Raw genomic sequence first — 23,591 nt, 5'->3', positions numbered from 1 at the left:
TCATTTTTTATGGTTGGAACAATGTAAAGAATTAGTACAGTGGTTTCTAATTTTAATTTTTGTTTCATTAAGATAATAAAATAAAAAAAGGACTCATTTTAAGTAAAACATTCTATACATTTATTTAAAATAAATATATTTAAATAACTTTTCAAAAATAGAAATAATTTTTAGTATGTAAATAAAACATAATAAACAAATAACAAACAAAAACATAACAAGTAAAGGTCTTCTAGAATAATTTTATTCAAATGCCATGTCTGAGGCATTGTAGTCAGAAGACCACTTGAACCCTGTGTATTGGTTTTCAAAATCAGGATAGGCATCTCGAATGGCCCATACAACACATGATGGGATTGGAATCCTTCTACATTTTCCAAGAAAACCGTGAATCATCCGTGTATAAATACGGTAGGCCCCTCTTTGAAGGCATCTTTAAAAAAAAAAAATTTTTAATTAGACATACAACATAAATAAAATGTAATTTTACTGTATATGGGATCGTCGCTACAGGTGCCCAAAGCATAACATTTTATACGTAGATGCTATTAACAACATTGAAAGTAAATTCTTGCGCTACTTTCTATCCAACCAATGCAGTCAATCAATGACCGGTCTTAGACTAGAGGGGGATAATGTGGGCGAGCATGGGAACTGAGAAGGGTCAGATCATTCAAACAGGGCTTGGAGAGGGGTGGTGGTGGGTAAATGACGACATTATATGTTTTTTTTTTTGCATAATGCATAGAATGCATTAATGTGAAAAAAAAGTTGTCGTTTACAACCTCATTTCCTTTTTTTTGATAGTAAAATAAAATACATTTAAATAAATATGTTAGAGCAATACAGCATAAAATAATTAAAATTGAATTTAAAAATTGAAATTTTAAAATAAATTTAAGTAACTTGGAAATAAGACGACTTTGCACAGAGAGACGCCAATTGCATTTCTATGTGGAACTTGGATATTTAAAATCTACAAGGTATGGGCGCCTTTTTTTAAGTAAAGCGATTGATTTCCGCACTGTTAGTGTTAAAGAAAGGGTACCAGTGCAGGTTTGTCCATAGAGGGTGTTGTAGCGTGGACCACTCTGTCTATCGCACCTCCACCAATACAATACATAGATTCTTCCATTGTATGAATCTATTTATCCTTGCCGCTGCCGGTGAATATTCTGATGGACGGACTCCTGGTAAGCGCCGGCCATCAGAATAACGGCAGCTGGTTGACATTGGAAGTGCCTATAAGGCCCCGTAAACACGAGGAGACATGTCCGATGAAAGCGTTCAGCGGACCGTTTTCATCGGACATGTCTCCTGGGAGCTTTTGGTCTGATGTGTGTACACAACAACTGACAACAATCACTAAGGACAGAGAATGCGGTGACGTAGAAAACACCAACGTTCTAAAAAACACGGAAAGGGCAATTCTTCCACGCATGCGTCTAATGAATTCGACGCATGCGTGGGATTTTTGGGACAATGGTTACACGTCATAACCAGCGGACATGTCATGGCATAGAGGTGGCAAATGATGGGCACAGTAGATGTGTTAGATGGGCACAGTGAGGCCCATCAAAACAATTTAGAGCACCAGACGCTTATTAAATCTAACATACTAATATGCAGGAGCAATGCATTTTCTGTGTTGGATTTGGGCTGCACTACAGATGTATGTGGACATGAGTGATGGCTGATTTTTAAAAGTTATGCAGCTTAGCCATTTTAACTATGATTTTAGCATGCATTAGTTTACAGTCAGGTTTGCGCTAAACAATATTTCAATACCACCGCATGGTTTAAAAAAAGTAAAAAGTATAGATAAGGGGCCAGATTCACAAAGAGATACGACGGTGTATCTACAGATACACCATCGTATCTCTGACGTAAACTGGTCCTATCTATGCGCCTGATTCATAGAATCAGATACGCATAGATAGGGCTAGATCCGACAGTGTTACAATGTGTTACACTGTCGGATCTTTTTTTCAATTTATAAATAGCGCCGGGGGCGTTCCCGCTGATTTACGATAAATAATATGTAAATCAGCGAGCTACGCAAATTCACGAACGTACGCGGACCCGTCGCAGTGTTCTTACGTCGTTTCCGTAGCGGTTTTCCGTCATATACTTACCCTTTCTTTTATCAGGCGCGTTCCCGCGTCGAATTTAAATTTTTTAACGTCGTTTGCGTAAGTCGTTCTCGAATACGGACGGACGTCGTTTACGTAAGCGTCGCAACCACTGACGTCCTAGCGACGTCAATGGGAGCAATGCACGCCGGGAAATGGGAGCAATGCACGCCGGGAAATGCGGACGGCGCCTGCGCATTTAAATCGGCGCGGGAACGCGCCTGATTTAAATATGACACTCCCCTAGCCGCGGAATTTGAATTCCGCTGGGGGATTTAGGATCCGCCGTCGCAAGTTTGGAGGTAAGTGGTTTGTGAATTAGCCACTTGCCTCCTAAACTTGCGGTAGCGGATCTTAATTCACGGAGATCGAGTGGATCTATAGTTCCTCTGAGCTACGTGAATCTGGCCCAAGGTGTGAAAGTGTTGTTTGTAAAAAATATTTAAGACAAATTTTAAAGCAAAATAATATTTATTATATACCTGTTTGCATCCCTTGTATATTCTCTCTTCGAGGATTCGGAGTGCTCGGACATTTGGTACATTAAGATTCGTTTATTGAGACAACGCTCTATAAATTCGTCACTATGTGTAACACATGTCAGTCCTTCTTCTAATAAAGGCTTCACGTCCTCCAAGTTTCCACAACATTCGGACTCCACATGTGTCGGCATAGGTCTACAATTTTCACATATACACCAGTGAGTATGACCGATTCTGTTCTCTGCTGGTTCCTCTTCAGATCTTTCTGGTGATCGATGCCTTTTTAAAGGATTGACTGGAAATGCAGGAGGATCTTCTGCGCCAGGTTGTTTATATTTATTAGCCAATCTTTTTTTTAGATTAATTAATTCCTAAATGGAACCCAAAACAAAATTAATATCATTAATGTGAACTAAATATGTTAAATATATATAAATATGTTAAATTTTACTTTACATGTATTAACCACTTTAATTGTGGCCCATCATCATATGACGTCCAGAGTCATATAACGTGCATTTATAGGTGCGGGTAAGGCCTAATTTATGGGTTGTAATATTACCGCAATTGTGTGTGCGTGTAATGCCTCATTTATGGGTTCTGATATTACTTCATTTTTAGTGGCGGGTAAGGCCTCATTTAATGATGCTGATATTACCGCAATTGTGGTTGCGGGTAAGGCATCATTTATGCCTGCTGATATTACTGCATTTAAAGGTGCCGATAAGTCCTAATTTAATGGTGCTGATATAACCGCAATTGTGGATGCGGGTAATGCCTCATTTATGGGTCCTGATATTACTGCTATTTTGTCTGCGGGGAAGGCCTCATTTATGGGTCCTGATATTACTGCAATTGTGGTTAAGGGTAAACCCTCATTTTTGAGTCATTATATTACTGCAATTGTGTGTATGTGCGCGCATCTCAGGGGGGTGGTGGGAGGGTTGTCAAAATACACATTTGCCTGAATTGTCAAAAATCAATGCACCGGCCCTACCCAAAACTATTGTCAGCACTAAAACATTTAGTGTTCACAACACTAACCCCTATACTGTAAAGTAGACTAACCCCCAGGGCCGGATTTCCCATAAGGCCACCCGAGGCCAGGCCTCGGGGCGGCAGTGGTGAAGGGGCGGCAAATTTTGCCGCTATTTTTTGCTTTCTCTGCCAACCCCCCCGCCGCCGAGTACTTTCCCCCCCTCTCTTTACAGTAACATTTCACAGCGATGTGTCTGTGTGTGAGTGCAGGGGGGGGGGCGGGGGATGGGAGCATCGAGAGGTCAGCTGACCTCCTGGTCGGCGTGGACAACAAGCACCCAGCGCTGAGGAGATCCCGGATGTCCGAGATGGTCAAAGATGCAGAGGTAAGGAGGAGAATGTATCCTCCCTCTCTACATCGAGCTGTGTGTGGGGGGGAGGAGGGGGAGGTGTGTTCTACATCGAGCTGTGTGTGTGGGGGGGGGGGGGGTGGGGATTGAGGTAAGTTCTACATCGAGCCGTTTGTGAGGGGGAGGAGGGGGGGGGTGAGGTGAGTAGTGCTGGAAAATATAGGAGTCAGGTAGGTCAGTTTGTGTGTGTGGAAGCACTCCGCTGGCTGGGGACAGTGACACCAGAGATGTAAGGAGGCACTCCGCTGGGGACAGTGACACCGGAGATGTAAGGAGGCACTCCGCTGGGGACAGGGACACCGGAGATGTAAGGAGGCACTCCGCTGGGGACAGGGACACCAGAGATGTAAGGAGGCACTCCGCTGGGGACAGTGACACCGGAGATGTAAGGAGGCACTCCGCTGGGGACAGGGACACCGGAGATGTAAGGAGGCACTCCGCTGGCTGGGGACAGTGATATCAGGGCTCTCACTCATTCTGCATTATGGTGAGTTGAACTATTCATTTTATATTACATTGTAATAATAGATGAGTCTGTGGTGGGGGATCTTTTATGGGGGGCTTTGTGATGGATGACCTTATATGGGGGCTTTTTGATGGGGGGAATCTGTGATGGGGGATCGGTGGCTGTCTTGGCTCCTCCTCGCAAGAACTAACCCCCTTCATGCGAGCTCTCTCTCATATGGGTTAGTTATTGCGCGTGCGCGCTCCCGTGATACCTTTGACGGCTATATCACTTGGCCCCTGTGTGTGTGGGGGGGGGGGGGGCGGCATTGAAGGACCCGGCCTTGGGGGTGGCACAGGGAGTAAATCTGGGCCTGCTAACCCCTATACTATACACTACTCAAACACTACTGTAGTTTAACAACTGTACTACACACAACAGTCACCCCCTATTATGTACACTACACTAATCACTATAATATACACTTCACTAACCACTATAATGTACACTACATTAATCCTTATACTGCACACGACAGTGACCCCATATTCTGTACACTACGCTTAGCACTATACTGTACACTACTCAAACAAATCTACTGCAAACAACAGTGGCACCCTATTCAATACCATACACCAGGGATATGCAATTAGCGGACCTCCAGCTGTTGCAGAACTACAAGTCCCATGAGGCATTGCAAGACTCTGATAGCCACAAGCATGACACCAAGAGGCAGAGGCGTGATGAGACTTGTAGTTTTGTAACAGCTTGAGGTAAGCCAATTGTATATACCTGCCATACACTAACCCCTATAGCATACACTGCACTAACCACTATACTGTACACTACACTAACCCATATACTATACAATTTAATAACCACTGTACTGTAGACTACACTAACCACTATACTATACACAACAATAACCACTGTACTGTAAACTGGAATAATCCCTATAATGTACACTACTGTAATAACTGTAATGCACACAATAGTGATCACATAATCTTTTTAATATAATAACCACTATTCTATACAGCAAAATAATTTAAAAACTATACACTACACTAAACGCCAAAACTGTATACAACTCTGACACCATAGACTGTACACCACACTATGCCCCTATAATTTACACTATACTGAACCCCAATACTATAAAATATACTGAACACTATAGTTCTATGTAAGTCAGCAAGGGGGGGGGCTTATCAAACATAACGATGGCAAGAATGTTTGTTGATAAATTAGCATACACCTTACTTGACTCTATATTATCACAGCACAGTCTGACATGAACTCTTTAACAATGTTCGGGTGGGGGGCTTCAAGTGTCCCCCCCAAACCATTGCAAAATAGTTCAGGTCAGACTGTGATGTGATAATAGAGAGTCTAGTAAGGTGTATGCTAATTTATCAGCAAACATTATTGCCAGCGGGCTGTTAGATAACACCACCACCCCCCCCAACCCATTGTTCACAGAGAGACATTTAGGCTACTGCTAATGAGTTGAGCGAGAGTGTTATATAAGAACATCTAATCCACAACACCACCAGACCTCATTCAATCGCAATATTTATTACCTATTAAAAAAAATCAGTCACACAGACCTTCATAGTCTAAATCAAAGTTTTCACCAGAAACAATTTTTGGGATGCTTACTTCATCAATTTCACTAACAGCTGAAGACTCATCTGATTCCTCGTCGGATTCCTCCTCGTGAATACTCTGAATGGTGTCCTTTTCAAAATGTAATAAAACATTATTATTCATTTTACTGTACTTAATAAAAATATAATATTTCTAAAAGATTAAAGATTATAGTTATTTTTTTTAATTTTTTTTTATATATATATATATAAAACAAACCTCAGAGCAAGAAGAGATTGATCCTTCATCTTCAAGATCAGATGGTTCGGTAGTATTAAAATTTTGGGATTCCTGTTTAATGAATGTAATTATTATTAAATATTATTAAAGCAATGATATACTGATAAACATATAATCCAAACATAATTATATACAAAACTGACCACTAACCCACACACTGGCCACTAACCCACACACTGCACACTGGCCACTAACCCACACACTGGCCACTAACCCACACACTGCACACTGACCACTAACCCACACACTGGCCACTAACCCACACACTGCACACTGGCCACTAACCCACACACTGGCCACTAACCCACACACTGGCCACTAACACACACACTGACCACTAACCCACACACTGGCCACTAACCCACACACTGGCCACTAACCCACACACTGCACACTGACCACTAACCCACACACTGGCCACTAACCCACACACTGACCACTATACACTGACCACTATACACTGACCACTATACACTGACCACTAACCCACACCGACCACTATATACTGACCACTAACCCACACTGACCACTATACACTGACCACTAACCCACACACTGGCCACTATACACTGACCACTAACCCACACACTGGCCACTATACACTGACCACTAACCCACACACTGGCCACTAACCCACACACTGACCACTATACACTGACCACTAACCCACACACTGACCACTATACACTGACCACTAACCCACACACTGACCACTATACACTGACCACTAACCCACACACTGGCCACTATACACTGACCACTAACCCACACACTGGCCACTAACCCACACACTGACCACTAACCCACACTGACCACTATACACTGACCACTAACCCACACTGACCACTACACACTGACCACTAACCCACACACTGACCACTATACACTGACCACCAGGGCTGGTACAAGGATTGTTGGCGACCCCCCCCCCTGCCCCTGAACCAATTTACCATGACCATAGGAAAAAAAGAAGCCCTAAGGCAAACGCTGCTCTAATTTAAGAAGATAATAAAAAAATGATGATAACGTGTATAAGAAAGCAGCTGGCACTTAAGTTCACTACAAAAAAAAAAAAAACTTAGGATAGATCTCAAAAAATGGAAAGAGTGCAGCGCTTATATGTTTAAAACCACGTTTGAAATAAATGTTATACCTTGAAATGTAAACAAATGATATGTGAAAAAAGTATTAAAAGGAAAACTAATGCAGAGTCCAAAAATAACACAACATAGTCCGTGAAGAGTTAATTCCAAAAGCAAATCCGTGAAGGGTTAACTCCCCAAAAAAGACACATTGCTTTCCAAGAAAGTGAAGATAAAGTTTGGTGAATAATAAGTCCCAAAATAAACCAGTGTATTACCAGAGATTTTTGGGACTTATTATTCACCAAACTTTATCTTCAATTTCTTGGAAAGCAATGTGTCTTTTTTGGGGAGTTAACCCTTCACGGATTTGCTTTTGGAATTAACTCTTCACGGACTATGTTGTGTTCTTTTTGGACTCTGCATTAGTTTTCATTTTAATACATTTATCACATATCATTTGTTTACATTTCAAGGTATAACATTTATTTCACACATGGTTTTAACCACATAAGCGCTGCACTCTTTCCATGTTTTGAACATATGTGACCTATCTGACCCCCGACGCCTACACTGACCCCCGACACCTACCCGACGCCTACACTGACCCCCGACACCTACACTGACCCCCGACAGCTACACTGACACCCGACAGCTACACTGACCCCTGGCACCTACCATGACCCCCGACACCCACACTGACCCCCGACACCTACACTGACCCCCGACAGCTACACTGACACCCGACAGCTACACTGACCCCTGGCACCTACCATGACCCCCGACAGCTACACTGACCCCCGACAGCTACACTGACCCCCGACAGCTACACTGACCCCCGACACCTAAACTGACCCCCGACACCTACCCGACACCTACACTGACCCCCGACACCTACCTGACACCTACACTGACCCCCGACACCTACACTGAACCCCAACAGCTACACTGACCCCCGACAGCTACACTGACCCCCGACACCTACACTGACCCCCGACACCTACACTGACCCCCGACAGCTACACTGACCCCCGGCACCTACCATGACCCCCGACAGCTACACTGACCCCCGACAGCTACACTGACCCCCGACACCTACACTGACCCCCGACACCTACCTGACACCTACACTGACCCCCGACACCTACACTGACCCCCGACACCTACACTGAACCCCAACAGCTACACTGACCCCCGACAGCTACACTGACCCCCGGCACCTACACTGACCCCCGGTACCTACCATGACCCCCGACAGCTACACTGACCCCCGACACCTACACTGACCCCCGACACCTACACTGACCCCCGACACCTACACTGACCCCCGACACCTACACTGACCCCCGACACCTACACTGACCCCCGACACCTACACTGACCCCCGGCACCTACACTGACCCCCTGGCACCTACACTGACCCCCGGCACCTACACTGACCCCCGACACCTACACTGACCCCCGACAGCTACACTGACCCCCGACACCTACACTGACCCCCGACACCTACACTGACCCCCGACACCTACACTGACCCCCGACACCTACACTGACCCCCGACAGCTACACTGACCCCCGACACCTACACTGACCCCCGACACCTACACTGACCCCTGACAGCTACACTGACCCCCGACACCTACACTGACCCCCGACACCTACCCGACACCTACACTGACCCCCGACACCTACACTGACCCCCGACAGCTACACTGACCCCCAGCACCTACACTGACCCCCTGGCACCTACACTGACCCCCGGCACCTACACTGACCCCCGACAGCTACACTGACCCCCGGCACCTACACTGACCCCCTGGCACCTACACTGACCCCCGGCACCTACACTGACCCCCGACACCTACCCGAGAGCTACACTGACCCCCGGCACCTACACTGACCCCCTGGCACCTACACTGACCCCCGACACCTACACTGACCCCCGGCAGCTACACTGGCACGGAATTTCGCCCCCCTAAATTTTTCGCCTGGGGCCCTAGCACCCCCTGCCCCCTCCCCCCGCTACGCCACAGATAGTATTGCAGAGTATTTTTTTAGTAATGAAGAGTATTGAGGTGTATTGTGGAGTATTGCAGAGTATTGCACAGTACAGCAGATTATTGCACAAGTTTAAAGAACAGTATTGAAGAGTATTGCAAATTTTTTAGTACAGAAATGCACACAGGGCAGTCATTAGAAAGATTCGTGGAGGACGTCCATGGACGTTCTCCCAGAATAACTTGACCACATCGCTCTGTGGCTGAATTTCAGCTATGGTGCTGTATTCTATTAAAATATTAATTCATTATACTTTCATTTTAAATATATTCACCATGTTGACGAGGTGTAGTGGGCTGTAGGAGGCGGGAATATGTGTGGGAGGAGAGAGGAGAACATGATGTTTATAGGCAGAGGGGCGTGAAGGGGTGTATACTGGGGGTGGTTTGGGCGGAGCGCTGCTAAAGTGTGCATGAGAACTTTGCTCGTTCTCATCCACACTTGTAAAATAAAAAATCGCTTCTGCGCATGCGCGAACCGCTAAGCCTAATGGGAACTGTAGTTCCCATTAGGCGGTGACGCTTACAACAAGAACGCGCACCGCAAAAGCAGGAAGTCAGGGAAGAGAAAAGCAAAGAGGGACGGAGGGGACAATGATTGTCCGATTAAACAGGTACAGCAACATTTTAAACACAATTTATCACGTTTTTAGTTGTCATATTTGTGAACACTGTATTTTAAAACAATAAAAAATTTGCCTTTAGTAACCCTTTAATAAACTTTTCAGTCACTGCTGGGAGAGGGGAGCCTTGCCGGACTCCATGAAAGAGGCCTACATGGTGCTCCTCCTGAAACCCGGTAAGGATCCACTAGCTTGTTCCTCCTATCGCCCCATAGCGCTTTTAAATACGGATTTAAAATTTTTAACCAAGGTATTGGCCTCGAGAAAAGTTATAGCGTCCATAGTAGATATTGATCAAACGGGTTTCATGCCAGGCATGTCAACGGACACAAATTTAAGGAGGCTGTTCACGCATATCCAACTGGATAATTCTGACTGTTTAGCCAAAGTGATTGTTTCCATTGACATCGAAAAAGCATTCGATTCGGTTGATTGGCACTACATGCATGCGGTATTGGAGGGAATGGGTTTCGGCCCAGGCTTCCGCCAATGGATTCGACTTTTATACGCTGACCCACGGACGGCTGTCCGATTGGGGTTCAGGGTATCCTCCTTCTTCACAATAGGCAGGGGCACGAGGCAGGGGTGTCCCCTCTCCCCGTTCCTTTTTGCCTTAATGATGGAACCCATCGCCAGGGCCCTCAGGCGTTCGGATGAGGTGGGAGGAATTAGGGTTGGCTCCATCATGGAATCTGTTGCGCTTTATGCAGACGACTTGCTCCTGTTTCTCCGAGACCCGGGGTCGTCGCTTAAGGCGGCCTTGCGGATCCTGGACAGATTTGCATCTTTTTCGGGGTTACGAGTGAACTGGGGCAAGTCGTCTATCCTCCCTCTGGGCCCGGAGGCCCAGTCGCGAAGGGATGACACATTGCCGCTGATCTGGGTCTCCTCCCTCACCTACTTGGGGGTGAAGGTTACCGCCAATATATATGATTATATGAATCTCCTCCCGGCAGTGGAGTCCCTGAAACAGAAAATACAGGCCTGGAAAAAGCTGCCTCTCTGATTGGTAGGTAGAGTCAGTTTACTTAAAATGAAGTTTTTACCAGTACTTCTTTATTTCCTGCGACACTCTCCAATTTGGATACCAAAATCTTTTTTCACCAAGCTGAATGGTTTAATTGGGGCTTTCATTTGGTCACCCCGGGCACCCAGGATTAGCATCAGGGTTCTACAGGAACCATGGGGACAAGGAGGGCTGGCGCTTCCTGACTGGCAGAAATACTATCTGGCTGGCCAGATGGTGTTCGCCAGGAGGTGGCTGCTGGCGGATGAGGGAGACACGGCCACTGTACTGGAGGCCGCACTATTAGGTTCGTATGAAAGCTTACGGTTGGCCCTCTATAGGGGCCCGAAATCCTCCCTACCTATCACCACTTCCATGAAGGCGACTATCAGAGCGTGGGAGACTGCCACGGTCCTGATGTCGCCCTCCTATTCGGGTGTGTCCCCCTCGGCTCCTCTATGGCTAAACCCCAATTTATCGGACTTTTGCTCCCTCCCGGACCCGATGATTTGGGCTTGTGGGGGAGTTAAGTTGCTAGAGCATATCACCAGAGAGGGCGAGCTCATTACCTTTGACCAGTTGAAAGATAGGCATGGTCTCCCGAATTCTTTCTTCTTCAGATACCTACAACTGCGCCATGCCTTTCAGGCGCAGTTCGGAGATCGCAGGGTGGAATCTCTGCCCTCGACACTAGAGTCTCTTGGGAAATGAAGAACTGCCCAAAACTTTGTCCACAGTATACAAAGCATTGTTCACGAAGACGCCCATAGGAGTCACCAGATGTAGAGAGCGTTGGGAGAGGGAAGTTCCAGACATTCAAGGCGAAGACTGGGAGGATATGTGGGATCATCCCTTCAAACATTTAGTCTCAGCTAGGGATCGCTTAATTCACTTTAAGTTTCTACACCGTATTTATTATACTCCTGCTAGGTTATCCCGAGTATACCCATCGACTAGCAGTCAATGCTGGAGGTGTGTATTCTCTCCAGCGGATTCGGAACACATTTTCTGGACATGCCCCCTCATAAAAACTTTCTGGACAGGGGTGGTGGAGTGTTTGTCAGAGGTTCTCAGCATACCGGTCCCCTTGACGGCTAGAGTCTGTCTCCTGGGATTGGTCGAGGAGGTTGCTCCCTCCTTGGCCCATCGCACCTTGATAAATATAGGGCTTTTCTATGGCAGGAAAGCTATCTTACTGAGATGGAAAAAGTCTGCTGCTCCCACGCTAGAGTACTGGAAGGGACTAGTAAACTCAGTAATTCACCTGTACAGGGCCACATACAGATCAAGAGGTTGTGGGAAAAAGTTTACAAAGGTTTGGCAGGCATGGCTAGACAGTCCGGTAACGGTGGGTTAGACCTTTAGGTCAATTGACTACAGTATTATGTGATTGCAACTATGCAAGATTTCTCATTTCAAGGTTGTTAGATCAAATATACACAAAACTCCTGTATGCAAGGGTTGTGGGGGAGGGTGTTGGTCGGGGGGGGGGGGAGGGTGTGCTCAGGGAACTGTGTTTTCCCTATGTAAATGTGTTTTCGGCCCTGCGCGGCCGCTTTTGTGGTGGGTATGTTGCCCGCCTGTATGTGTTGTTTTTGTGTGCAAAAACCTAATAAAAAGAATTTTCAAAAAAAAAAATACCCACAGTGACACAGCACCCAGTACACACAGAACCTGTATGTAAAAACACAGCCCCCGCTATACACACAGGCCCCGGTGGCAATAAAGAGACCCCAGAAGGCCCCCCCTCAAAGCTGCTACCCCAAGGGAGAAGGAGGGAGAGGAAGTAAGGGAGAGAGGAAAGCAGGGAAACCCCTCAGTCGACCTCCCAGGGGAAAATTCCAGCCATACCACCTTACCTGAGCAAGGGGCCACTACTTACCCATCCGGCGACCACCGGCTGGAGGTATCCCAGACAGAACCAACGTCCGCTAACGGCATGGCTGTCGGCCAGACACTGTGACAAGGCCATAGAGACCATCATATGTGTGCCCTAGAACATGACGTTCCCCAGCCGCCCCTGGAGCAATGGGGCCTGTCGTAGATGACCCAGAGCTGAGCTCCGGCACACACTCGATGGCCGAACATGGGGGACTACAAGAGTCAAGACCCAGCCTGTCACCCAGTCGGCTGTTGATAGAAGAATCACAGGATCCAAAAATGCAGGAACAAAAAAAGAAAAAGCGGGAAAAAAAAAAAAAAATAATAATTCGCAAGAAAAAAATCTCCAGAGTACAGGAATCCAGAGTGCCTGTCCTCTCCTGTCGTTGGGCAGAGAAAAACTGGGGCTGCTAGAGCAGGGTGTGGGTTATACCTGGGGAACCACGCCCCCTGGGAGGAGCTGCACTGAGGAAAGTGTTAACACTTAAAGTGCTTTTTTTCTGCCCAACTCTCCTGGAAGGAAGCGGATATAACCCTAAGGTCAAAGGCTGCTGTGTCCGTCCATGAATGGAAGAGAAAAGGATTTTACAGTGAGTACAAAAAATCCTATTTTCTCTTATTGTCCATGGACGGACACAGCTCCTTAAATCTTGAAAAGTTGGACATCCCCGAGCAGTGTCAAAAAAACGAGGGGTGGGAACAGCATCAGTAAAACCAATTGTAACTTCACCCCAAAACGGAGCCGTAGCAGGCAGGTACACCCACAAGGCGCGTACCACGTCTAAAGTATGTAGCGCAACCTCCTTAGGATGTGCCACCTGAACGGAAGAAGGGGCGGGCGCACCACCACCTAATCCTTATGGAAGATCAAGCATGGCGGCTTGCAAGACAAGACTGACAACTTAGAAACCCTTCTAACAGAGGTAAAGGCCACTAAAGTGGCCACCTTCTGAGATCGCGTCAAGAGAAAAATCTGATATTTTCAAAAGGAAGGTTCCTGAAGAACTGAGAGAACCTCTTCCCCCATGAGCAAAACTCATGGGGGAAGAGGTGGGCCAAGAGGGGAAAGTATATGACAAACCCCCTGCACAAAAAGGTACCCAACCAGGGAACGGGCCGCAAAAAGCCACTGAAAGAACCCAGCCACGGCTGAAATCTGTCCCAAACGGTGCTTTAACCACTTCATTACTGGGCACTTAAACCCCCTTCGTGTCCAGACCAATTTTCAGCTTTCAGCGCTGACGCATTTTGAATGACAATTGCGCGGTCATACAACACTGTACCCAAATTATATTTTTATAATTTTTTTCCCACAAATAGAGCTTTCTTTTGGTGGTATTTGATCATCTCTGCGATTTTTTTTTTTTGCGCTATAAACAAAAAAAAGACAGAAAATTTGGAAAAAAAAAAAACAATATTTTTTACTTTTTTTTTTTTTTAAATTGGGATATTATAACAATCAGTTTAGGAAGATACGTATTCTACATATTTTTGTTAAAAAAAAAAAAAAAATCGCAATAAACAAATTTGATCGGTTTGCGCAAAAGTTATAGCGCCTACAAAATAGGGGATAGATTTAGGATTTTTTTTTTTTTTTACTAGTAATGGCGCGATCTGCGATTTTTTTTTTTTTTGCCAGGCCTGCGATATTGCGACGGACATATCAAACACAAATTTAGGACCATTCAAATTTATACAGAGATCAGTGCTATAAAAATGCACAAACTACTGTATAAATGTGACTGACAGGGAAGGGGTTAACACTAGGGGGTGAGGAAGGGGTTAAATGTATTCCCTGGGTGTGTTCTTACTGTGTGGGGGGAGGGGACTGACTGGGGGAGGTGACCGATGCTGTGTCCCTATGTACAAGAGACACAGATCGGTCTCCTCTCTCCCTGACAGGATGTGGAGCTCTGTGTTTACACACAGAGCTCCACGTCCCTGCTGTCACCGCCGATCGCGTGTACCCGGCGGACATCGCGGCCGCCAGATACACGCATCGGCTCCCCAGCGATGCGCCGGCACAGTGTTTACCCCCCAGTGGCGCGCGCAGGTAATGCACAGAAAGACGTCCAAAGATGTCCACTCGGCACTTGAGAGCCGCGCTGTGGACGTCTTTTGTCTATAGCGCAGATCTCAAGTGGTTAAGCAATGTTTAGATCCACTCCAAGCTGTAAAAACAGCAGGACTCTGGACACCGAGTATGTCCGTGAACGTCACTCCATCTCTTCGCACCAAGAGATGTAGGCCTTCAAGGTGCAACGGTAGATCCTCCGGAAGAAGGCAACCATGCCCTTAGCATGGTCAAGATGACCGAGTCTGACAAACCCCGGTCTCTTAAAGTCTGGCTTCAAATAGCCATGTTGAGCAAGTCAGTGACTGTACAACAGGAGGAAGTATGGGACCTCCCGCCCTGGCAACCGCCAGGGTACCTCAGCTACCAGGCGCCCGATATCAGCGTACCAAGGACGCCGAGGTCAATCTGAATCATCGGGATCCCCTCAGCCTCCACTCTGTGGAGCAGCTGAGGAAGCAACTACGATGGAGGAACGGCATAAGGCTGCCGATACAGACCCCACAGGGCCACCAGCGCGACCGACGTCTCTGTACAAGATCACTAGACCTGGCCACTAACTTTGACACCCTTGCAGTGGAGACGAGCGGCCAGGAGATTCATGCCCTGTGAGACTCACCTTCTGAAAGGGAGCTGAAACACCCCCAAGCACAAAGACCAATCGCCCTGGTCCAGCTTCCGGCGACTCCAGTAGTCCGCCTGCCGATATACCTGATGGTAGACCGAAGCCACGGCCGTGGTGTTGTCCGGCTGAATCCAGATCGGACGACCTTGCAACCTCCTCGACCACGAGGGGAAGCATAGCCTGATCGCCCCAAAATATTAGGACAATGAACGGTAGACAGGGTCCACAGCACCTGGTATTCCCAGGCGGTCTCCCACCCAGGTACTAACCAGGCCCGACCCTGGGTAGCTACAGAGATCAGACGAGAGCGGGCGCATTCAGGGAGGTGTGACCATAGGCCCACGCAAGTCCAGCGACTCAGGGCCGACTGGACCCCCAGGTGCCCCCAAAACCAGTGAGGTTGGCGTCCGTCGTAAACACCGACCACTGGAAGGAAGAAACAACTTCCCGGACCGAAGAGTCAGGGATCTCCGTCACCAACTCAGACTGACTAGGTGGCGCACCAGAATCTGATTTCAGAGACAAGAGATCTTTACCACCTGGACAGTATTCCCCCGGAAAACCCGAGCGTGGAACTGGGCATACAGTACTGCCTCGAAGGAGGCTACCCCGCAGGCCCCGGACCTGCATGCACCCAAAGAGAAGACCGATTACGTGATGCCAATACCTTCACCACAGACTGAAGAGTCTGCAATTTCTCCAGGGGAAGAAGAACCTTCGCCACCGAGTCGTCCGGATCAACCCTAGATACTCCAACGCTGAGTAGGGACCAGGACCAACTCCAAAAGTTTAACACCCACCCGAATCTTTGGAGGGTCTGAATGGCTATAAAACACATCCACTAGGTCTGAGACAGAAGCTGCTCTCAGAAGAAAGTCGTCAAAGTAGCCCACGAGGCCAAGCCTCGCTGTCCCACAAAGTTAGGATAAGTGCAAGCTCCTAGGTGAAAACCCTTGGTGCCGACGCCAGATCAAAAGGAAGGGCAACAGACTGACAGAGGCCCTCCCCCATCACGAAGCACAGAAACCTCTGACCTGTACAAAACTGGACATGCATGTATGCGTCCCTGATGTCCGAGGACGCCAGAACGACCCCCGGGTGGAGCGCAGCTACCACCGAAAGAATGCATTCCCTGCAGAGGGTTGCCCTTTAATAATACATACACATAGTGTGTATGTAACGGTCACCACCGTTTACGACCTTCCATCAACCCACAACAGCTTATCCGACACACCGACAAACCAGCAGACACGATCCATATCAATTCCCCAGAAAATGAGACCGACGGCTCTATTCTCTGCTTCAAAATGTATGAACACTTTTAATGGTAACTTTCTTATATACAGTTACAAGGCATGTTTCAGTAATCACAGGGACAAAGAACTGTCCACCCACACATCACACCATGGGGGGCTTCAATCACATTTTTTTATCAATAGAATTCAAACAAAACACCATCACACAATGAGTTCCCCTAAATCCACATCTTTAGACAGACGGTCTGTCTCCGACAGAAAGGTATTCACACCTGATCATCAATAGGCTTTAAACAGTGTTATCACACAATGAAAGGTCTTTCAGGAGCCAGCCTCATTTAACAACTCAATAGCCTGGACTAAGCATTGAAAGAGTCATTCTTTTGACCGTTAGGGTCAGAATAAACCAACACTTTGCAATATCTCAAGATCCTGTAATATGAGCCATCAGTAATGTCCCCTGTCATGTAATTTCTAATTAATATTTCTCAGTCACCCTATGCCCAAAAGGGACACAGGGTGACCCTAGACACAAGAGTTATTAGTGATGCTGGCACAGGAGTACCCCTCATCCTTCCAAAGTTTGTTTGTCGCGGGTCATTCCGTTAGTGTATGTACCATATGTAGGTGTATGCACACGTCTTTGGAGAAAACTGGAACACTCGGAGGAAACCCACGCAGACACAGGGAGCGACAATGCAAGCTCCAGCAGATTGGTGTCAGTGTCCGGATTCGAACCAATGACTCTTGCTGCCAAGTAATGGAGTTACCACTACACCACCGTGTGAAAAAACCATCTCTGAAACAGAAGCCCTGGATAACAAGAATGAAGCATCACAGAGCTATACAAGGCCCTGGACCAGCTGGTCCGCTAGCCTAATAACTTCGGGAGAGAGTCGGTGCTCCTCCACTGTCTGGTGCAAAATGCTCACTTTATGAGTGACTGAGACCCCAGAGTAGTGGCTACAAAAGGCCGCAAGTCAGACCCCAGCATGGTAAACATGGAACGGGTCAGTACTTCGGATCTTCTATCAGTCAGATCCATACAAGCAGGGGTTCCCGCAATAGGAAGAGTGGTCACCTATACATGACACCCAGAGGGTCCATCACCGGAGAAGAAGCCCACCTTTTGAAAAGGCTCTCCTCAAAGGGGCACTGAGGGTCTACAAAAGCTTTTCTCATTCTGCATCTTAGAAATCAAAAGGGCACAGAAGGAAAAAAAACATTTGTGTGATCCAAAAAAGACAGAGCCCTTGGCGGAAACCCAGCTGCACTATCCAGCTTAAGAGAGAGTCCCTTGCAGCAGTGAGAAGCGCACCCATAAATGCCGTATCCTGCTTTTTTTTACTACCCAGGTACCTGGTCTATGGCTCCATAACAGAGCATTCCCCAGGGGATAACGGGGGAAGGGGGCACTCTTACTGCCCATCCGCAGTCCACCCACACCCTGGCACAAACGTGTCCAGGACTAACAATAAAACCTCTGAGAATCCCAGGTGCCAACACCTGCTGCCACCACCAGTATGTTGGGAAAGGACCCAGATACTGACTCATAATATTAATAATATTTACATCGTGTGTATGTATAAGATGTAGGTGTATGCACACCTGTCCTTACAAATAAACAGCAGCTCCTAGAGCCCTATTCAGGGCATCTCACCCACTTGCTGCGCTGACCAGGGGTATCCAGGGGGACTCACCTCAGGAGGAGACTGCCCAGCGCTGCCGTCCGCTCTCAGCACACGCCGTGTGAGAGGAAAAGAACCTGGAGGTAACTGTGCAGCATCTGCAGGGACCTGTGTGCACCGTAGGATACAGCACGAGGGTTCAGGTCTACTCAAAGATGGCTGCCGAGCATTCAGAACGCGGCCACAGGAAAATGGCTGACCGCAATGTAAGCTGTTCCATAGCACGGCTACAACAAAATGGCCACCAATGGGAGTTTAATGTAATTGAAAACCTCCCAAAAAATTGTGCCAGCGCCGGCCAAATGGCACATTTAAACAGGAAAAGCCTCCTAGGGCTTTTTAACAGTGAAAAACCCCTTACAAGAAAGCCCCATACAAAAAAGAAAAAATGCAGGCCAGATAACAGTCACCTCAGGAAGGCCCCCCCTGACAGCGGCAATGTTAGCAATGCAGCAAAGGGAAAGGAGCACGGAAGGGAGGAGAAGAGGACCCCCAAACCCCAGCCGTACCAACCCACCGAAGCTGGAGGGACTGTACTTACTTATCCGAGTGAGGACTCGCTGACGCATTCCTGACAAAACTACAACCGCAATGGAGGTAGCTGTCGGCCCGGTCCACTGAGTGAGACAACAGCCTAGTCATATGTGGACCTCGGAGCAAAGCTCACTGGCCACCCCAGGAATCATGGGGTATGGCGTGGCAGACCCAGCCTCTTTGCAAAGGTGTGCCCACTTGCTAGTGAGTAGACTACAAGGATCTATATTATCCAGCCTGTCTCTCAGCCGACAGTTGAAAGAAGATTCAAGGAAACGTAAAATAAAATGAAATTTCTCCTCAGGGCGCTGGGCCCAAAGGGAGCCATACGTCCTTCTCCTTGCTAGATAGAACGAAACTGAGGCTGCATGCTGCAGGGAGGAGGGTTATGTCTGGAGGGACCGCCCCCTGGGCGGGGCTTTTCAACTCTGTTAATGTAACATGTATTTAATTATTTAACAGGTTTCTGCCTAGTCCTCTCCTGTAAACAGGGAACATAACCCACTTGTCAAGATTTAAGGAGCTGTGTCCGTCCATGGACGATAAGAGAAATTAACATTCCAACTTACTAGATTCCTCTGGAGAGGCTGACTCCAGCTCTGACCCCTCTTCCACCTCAGCCCCCTCCACCTCTTCAGCAGAATCACCAGCTACATAAAGCAAAACAAAAACACATTTTAAACCAGTTGCAAGTTTCTACTTTACTCTCCCCTTAAGACAAATGTTTGACTAATCAGGACTGGAAAATGCTTGAGCCTCCTAAAAAAACAAAACTCCACTTTTTGGAACATCTGCTGGCTCTCCTTGCGCCTGTGTGCATTTCTACATGCTTGTTCACTATGTCAAAATAAAAGTTGCTGGATCATGCTAACCCTCTGTCTCTTGTAATGTTTGTGTGCCTCTAAAGGTGTACCTGGTTCCAACAAGCACAGAATGCACTGTGCAGAGCTCAGTGCATTGCAGGGTATTTGTCGGGGTGAAAACCCAGCAAACACCCTGCAAATGAGTGTTATTGGCCAAAAAACAAACATGCAAATCTTTGGCCACCACTCATGCCAAAGCCCATCCTGATCAAGGCTGAGAATGCATGCCAAATACCTCCCTAACACCTAAACCCTACATACAAACACAATCAAGTGCAAGCAACGTACAATGATTAGGTGAATTTGCCACCTAATGGTCTCGATCTCTGTTCTTTACAAAAAGAAGAGATGAGATATTTTGATAATACATCAAGATAGAGAGATATAGATCAAAACACCAGACTGATCAAATAGTGCTTACCGTGAATAATTTGCAGGGGCTGGTGACCAGGTGCCCCTGCAGCCACATATTTGAGGCAGGCAGTCCTGCCCTCGGGGGGAAATGGTCAAGATGACCTGAGGCCATCTTCGACCGGCTGTGGCTAGGACAAGAGAAAAAGAAAATCTGCAACGGCACACCCAGGGTAAACACAAATACTCCAAATCCACAACACAAATTCACCCGCAAAATTACTACACCAGACTTCCTCACAAAGATCATTTGCAAACAAGTATATTGACTTACCAGAGATTGACGCATACTGTGCGCAGAAAATACTCCCTGCGCCTTTTAAGATCCGACCAACTGTGCTGAACCTGCAGCACTATTGGTCAGTGCTGAAATCTTTGCCACAGCCAGTTGCGGACAAGCCTCATAATCCCCCTTTTGGCAGCGTTGGACTGCCTGCCATCGTAGTGCTTCTTTAGCAATATCTGTGGGGGGAACAAGAAGGAAAGAACTTCTAATTTCAACACAAGACCAGAAATAACAAAATGGCAAACAAACCCAAACCATGAACACAATCTTGCTTTTGTTCCACCACACACACATATATACACACAATATATATATATATATATATATATATATAAAACATATATTACATATACACACATACGCAATTTCCCACACAGTGGATCCAAAAAGTCTACACGCACCTCAGAAAATGTGAGATTTCCAAACATGAGCCAGGGGTTTAGTTATTAAAGGCAACGTCACTACAGATACAAGTGGTAAATGCAAGCAATATTTCTAAAATGTCTTTTTGCATTTACAGTGGAACCTTGGATTACATGCATAATCTATACTTGTAATCCAAAGCACACACCATCAAAGCGCGTTTACCCCATAGAAGTCAATGTACCGTATTTGCCGGCGTATAAAAGACTGGGCGTATAAGACGACCCCCTAATTTTCCAGAAAAAAAATTGGTTTTGGGGTATACTCGCCATACAAGACTACCCCCTTCCTACTAGTCTTTCTGGAAGCTGAGGGTAGCCAGAACCGCTGACAGAAACAGCCTTTTTTCAAATCTCACTGTGCCATTATATTACATGCCTCACTGTGCCATTACATTACATGCCTCACTGTGCCGTGCCATCACTTGCCCCCCACTGTGCCATCACTTGCCCCCCACTGTGCCATCACTCAAGTTTTGTTGATTCTGACAACCGATGACAGTCTCCGTGCTGCGAGCGTCCATGATTTAAAAGCCGCGCCTTCTTTTCAGACTGTCCTGTGATAGGCGGAACACAAATTTTCCCAGTGGCAAAAGAAACTGCTTGCAGAAGCTAAGGCCCTAGCTAATCCCCAGATGGAAGTGACATCACAGCCTAATATTCTACAGGCTAATACCAACTATGTATACCCACCTCCAGTCCCTTTAAATAGGGGAGGTCAGAATCGTGCAGCCACAGGGGGTACCCCGAAAGGATATGGTAAGGGAAAAAAATTCCCAGTTCCACCTCCCCTAATAGGGGTAAAAATAATTCAAGTCAACGTGGACATTTTATCCCACAAAATGGCTTTCAATCTTAAGGTTGGAGCCAACCCCAACCAGGCCCTTCCAGTTCACGGGGGAGACTTCCGCCCCCTCCATCTTATGGTTATAATCTAAGTACGGGACACCAAAATCATTTTGGGAGCCAACAGGGTCTACAGCCCTTTAGGGGACAGCATTATGGTCCACCTCCGTCCTTTGGAATTCAGGAGATTGTCCATTATGCAGGCAACCCCTCGAACCTGAGTTCAATGTGCTGACACAGAACAGTTTCCTACCTTTGGGTGAATGGTCTAATCAAGAGGGAGGAGCATATGGCCCAACCCTTAGACCCAATAGTTCTACTAACATTGGATCGTATGAGTTTGGTGATGGCTTTACCCAATCAAATGGGTTTAGTAACCCCCAGTGGGGTTTTCCCCAGGGGAGCCAAGGCACCAAAAGAGCGGCCGAACGAAAAGAGGAGTTAGAGGGGGGAGAAATGGGAAGTCCAAAAAGACAAAAAACGTAGTGGGGGAAGGCATTTTCAACTTAAGCTCCCACACTTTGAGTCAGTCCGAACTGGCCGTTTTGGACAAAGGACTGAAATATGTCCCTCCTACTAACTTCAATAAATTTAAAACGTATATGGATGTACATAAATATGTTCGTAAGTTGAGTATTCAACGCCATTTTGCATCCAACCCCTTTAACCCCTCTGGAACCTCCTCCTCACGTATTGTCCACTCAGGTTTGGCCAATGCTTCGGTTTTTAACCCTCCTGGTCACCTACCGGCAGCACTTAGAGTATTTAAAGACTTGGCCCTCAAAGATCTTGATGACCTCAAAATCAAACAGGTCCGGTGTAAATTACAAATTGAGGAGGGTATTGAATCTCTGTGCAAGAATAGAGATCTAGTGATCCGCCCTGCGGATAAGGGTGGGGGGATCGTAGTTCTTGACAAAGGAAAGTATATGCAAGAAATGAAAAGAATTCTTGGGGATGTGGATACTTATGTTCCTCTTAGACTAGATCCTGGGGCTAAGTATAAAAAGGCTTTGGTTCAGATTGTGAATAGGGGTTTTCACAATAAAATTCTTAATGATAAAGAGAAAGCATTCCTAATCCCAAAGGCCCCAAGAACGCCTATAATATATTACTTGCCGAAAGTACACAAACATCCGACTTGCCCCCCGGGACGTCCCATCCTAAGTGGGATAGATTCAGTCACGTCCCGGGTGGGTAAGTACATTGACTTTTTTCTCCAACCCCTTGTTAGAAAAATGCCATCTTATATTAAAGATACTAAGGATGTAATTAATATACTTTCCAGGTTAACACCTTCCTCGGGGATTTGGTTGGTGGCAGCAAATGTCACTTCATTATACACCGTCATACCCCACAAGCTTGGTCTACATGCGGTGTCCAACTATTTGATCAAAGATAGTGGTCTTGACACCATGCAAATTGCCTTCATAATGGAACTGCCAGAGTTCGCAGCCACACATAACTTTTTCTGGCACAATGGCAAGTTTTACCAACAGAGCCGCGGGGTGGCTATGGGAGCGAAATACGCTCCCAGCCTCGCGAACCTATTCATGGCCCTTTGGGAGGAGGATGTCGTCCGTGTTTAATCTAGGTCCCA

At 46.8% G+C, this 23,591-nt stretch overlaps 1 protein-coding gene and 1 pseudogene across 1 annotated transcript; both read right to left on the bottom strand.

Annotated features, from left to right (window-relative positions):
* Window positions 1-243: 243 nt before the first annotated feature.
* On the bottom strand, window positions 244-23,342 carry LOC120918343. Its single transcript, XM_040329883.1, has 8 exons — window positions 23,273-23,342; window positions 20,783-20,899; window positions 19,733-19,813; window positions 12,302-12,369; window positions 6,317-6,388; window positions 6,110-6,187; window positions 2,615-2,985; window positions 244-433 (listed from the first exon to the last, which is right to left on the bottom strand). Exons 1-8 carry the CDS (start codon window positions 23,340-23,342, stop codon window positions 244-246), a joined length of 1,047 nt encoding a protein of 348 aa, XP_040185817.1.
* Window positions 15,906-16,024, bottom strand: LOC120919644 (annotated as a pseudogene).
* Window positions 23,343-23,591: the final 249 nt, after the last annotated feature.

Source organism: Rana temporaria, chromosome 12 (assembly GCF_905171775.1).
Source record: "Rana temporaria chromosome 12, aRanTem1.1, whole genome shotgun sequence".
NCBI classification, from domain to species: Eukaryota; Metazoa; Chordata; class Amphibia; order Anura; family Ranidae; genus Rana; species Rana temporaria.
Note: the sequence above shows the minus strand (reverse complement) of the source record. Positions and strands in the feature narration are given on the sequence as shown.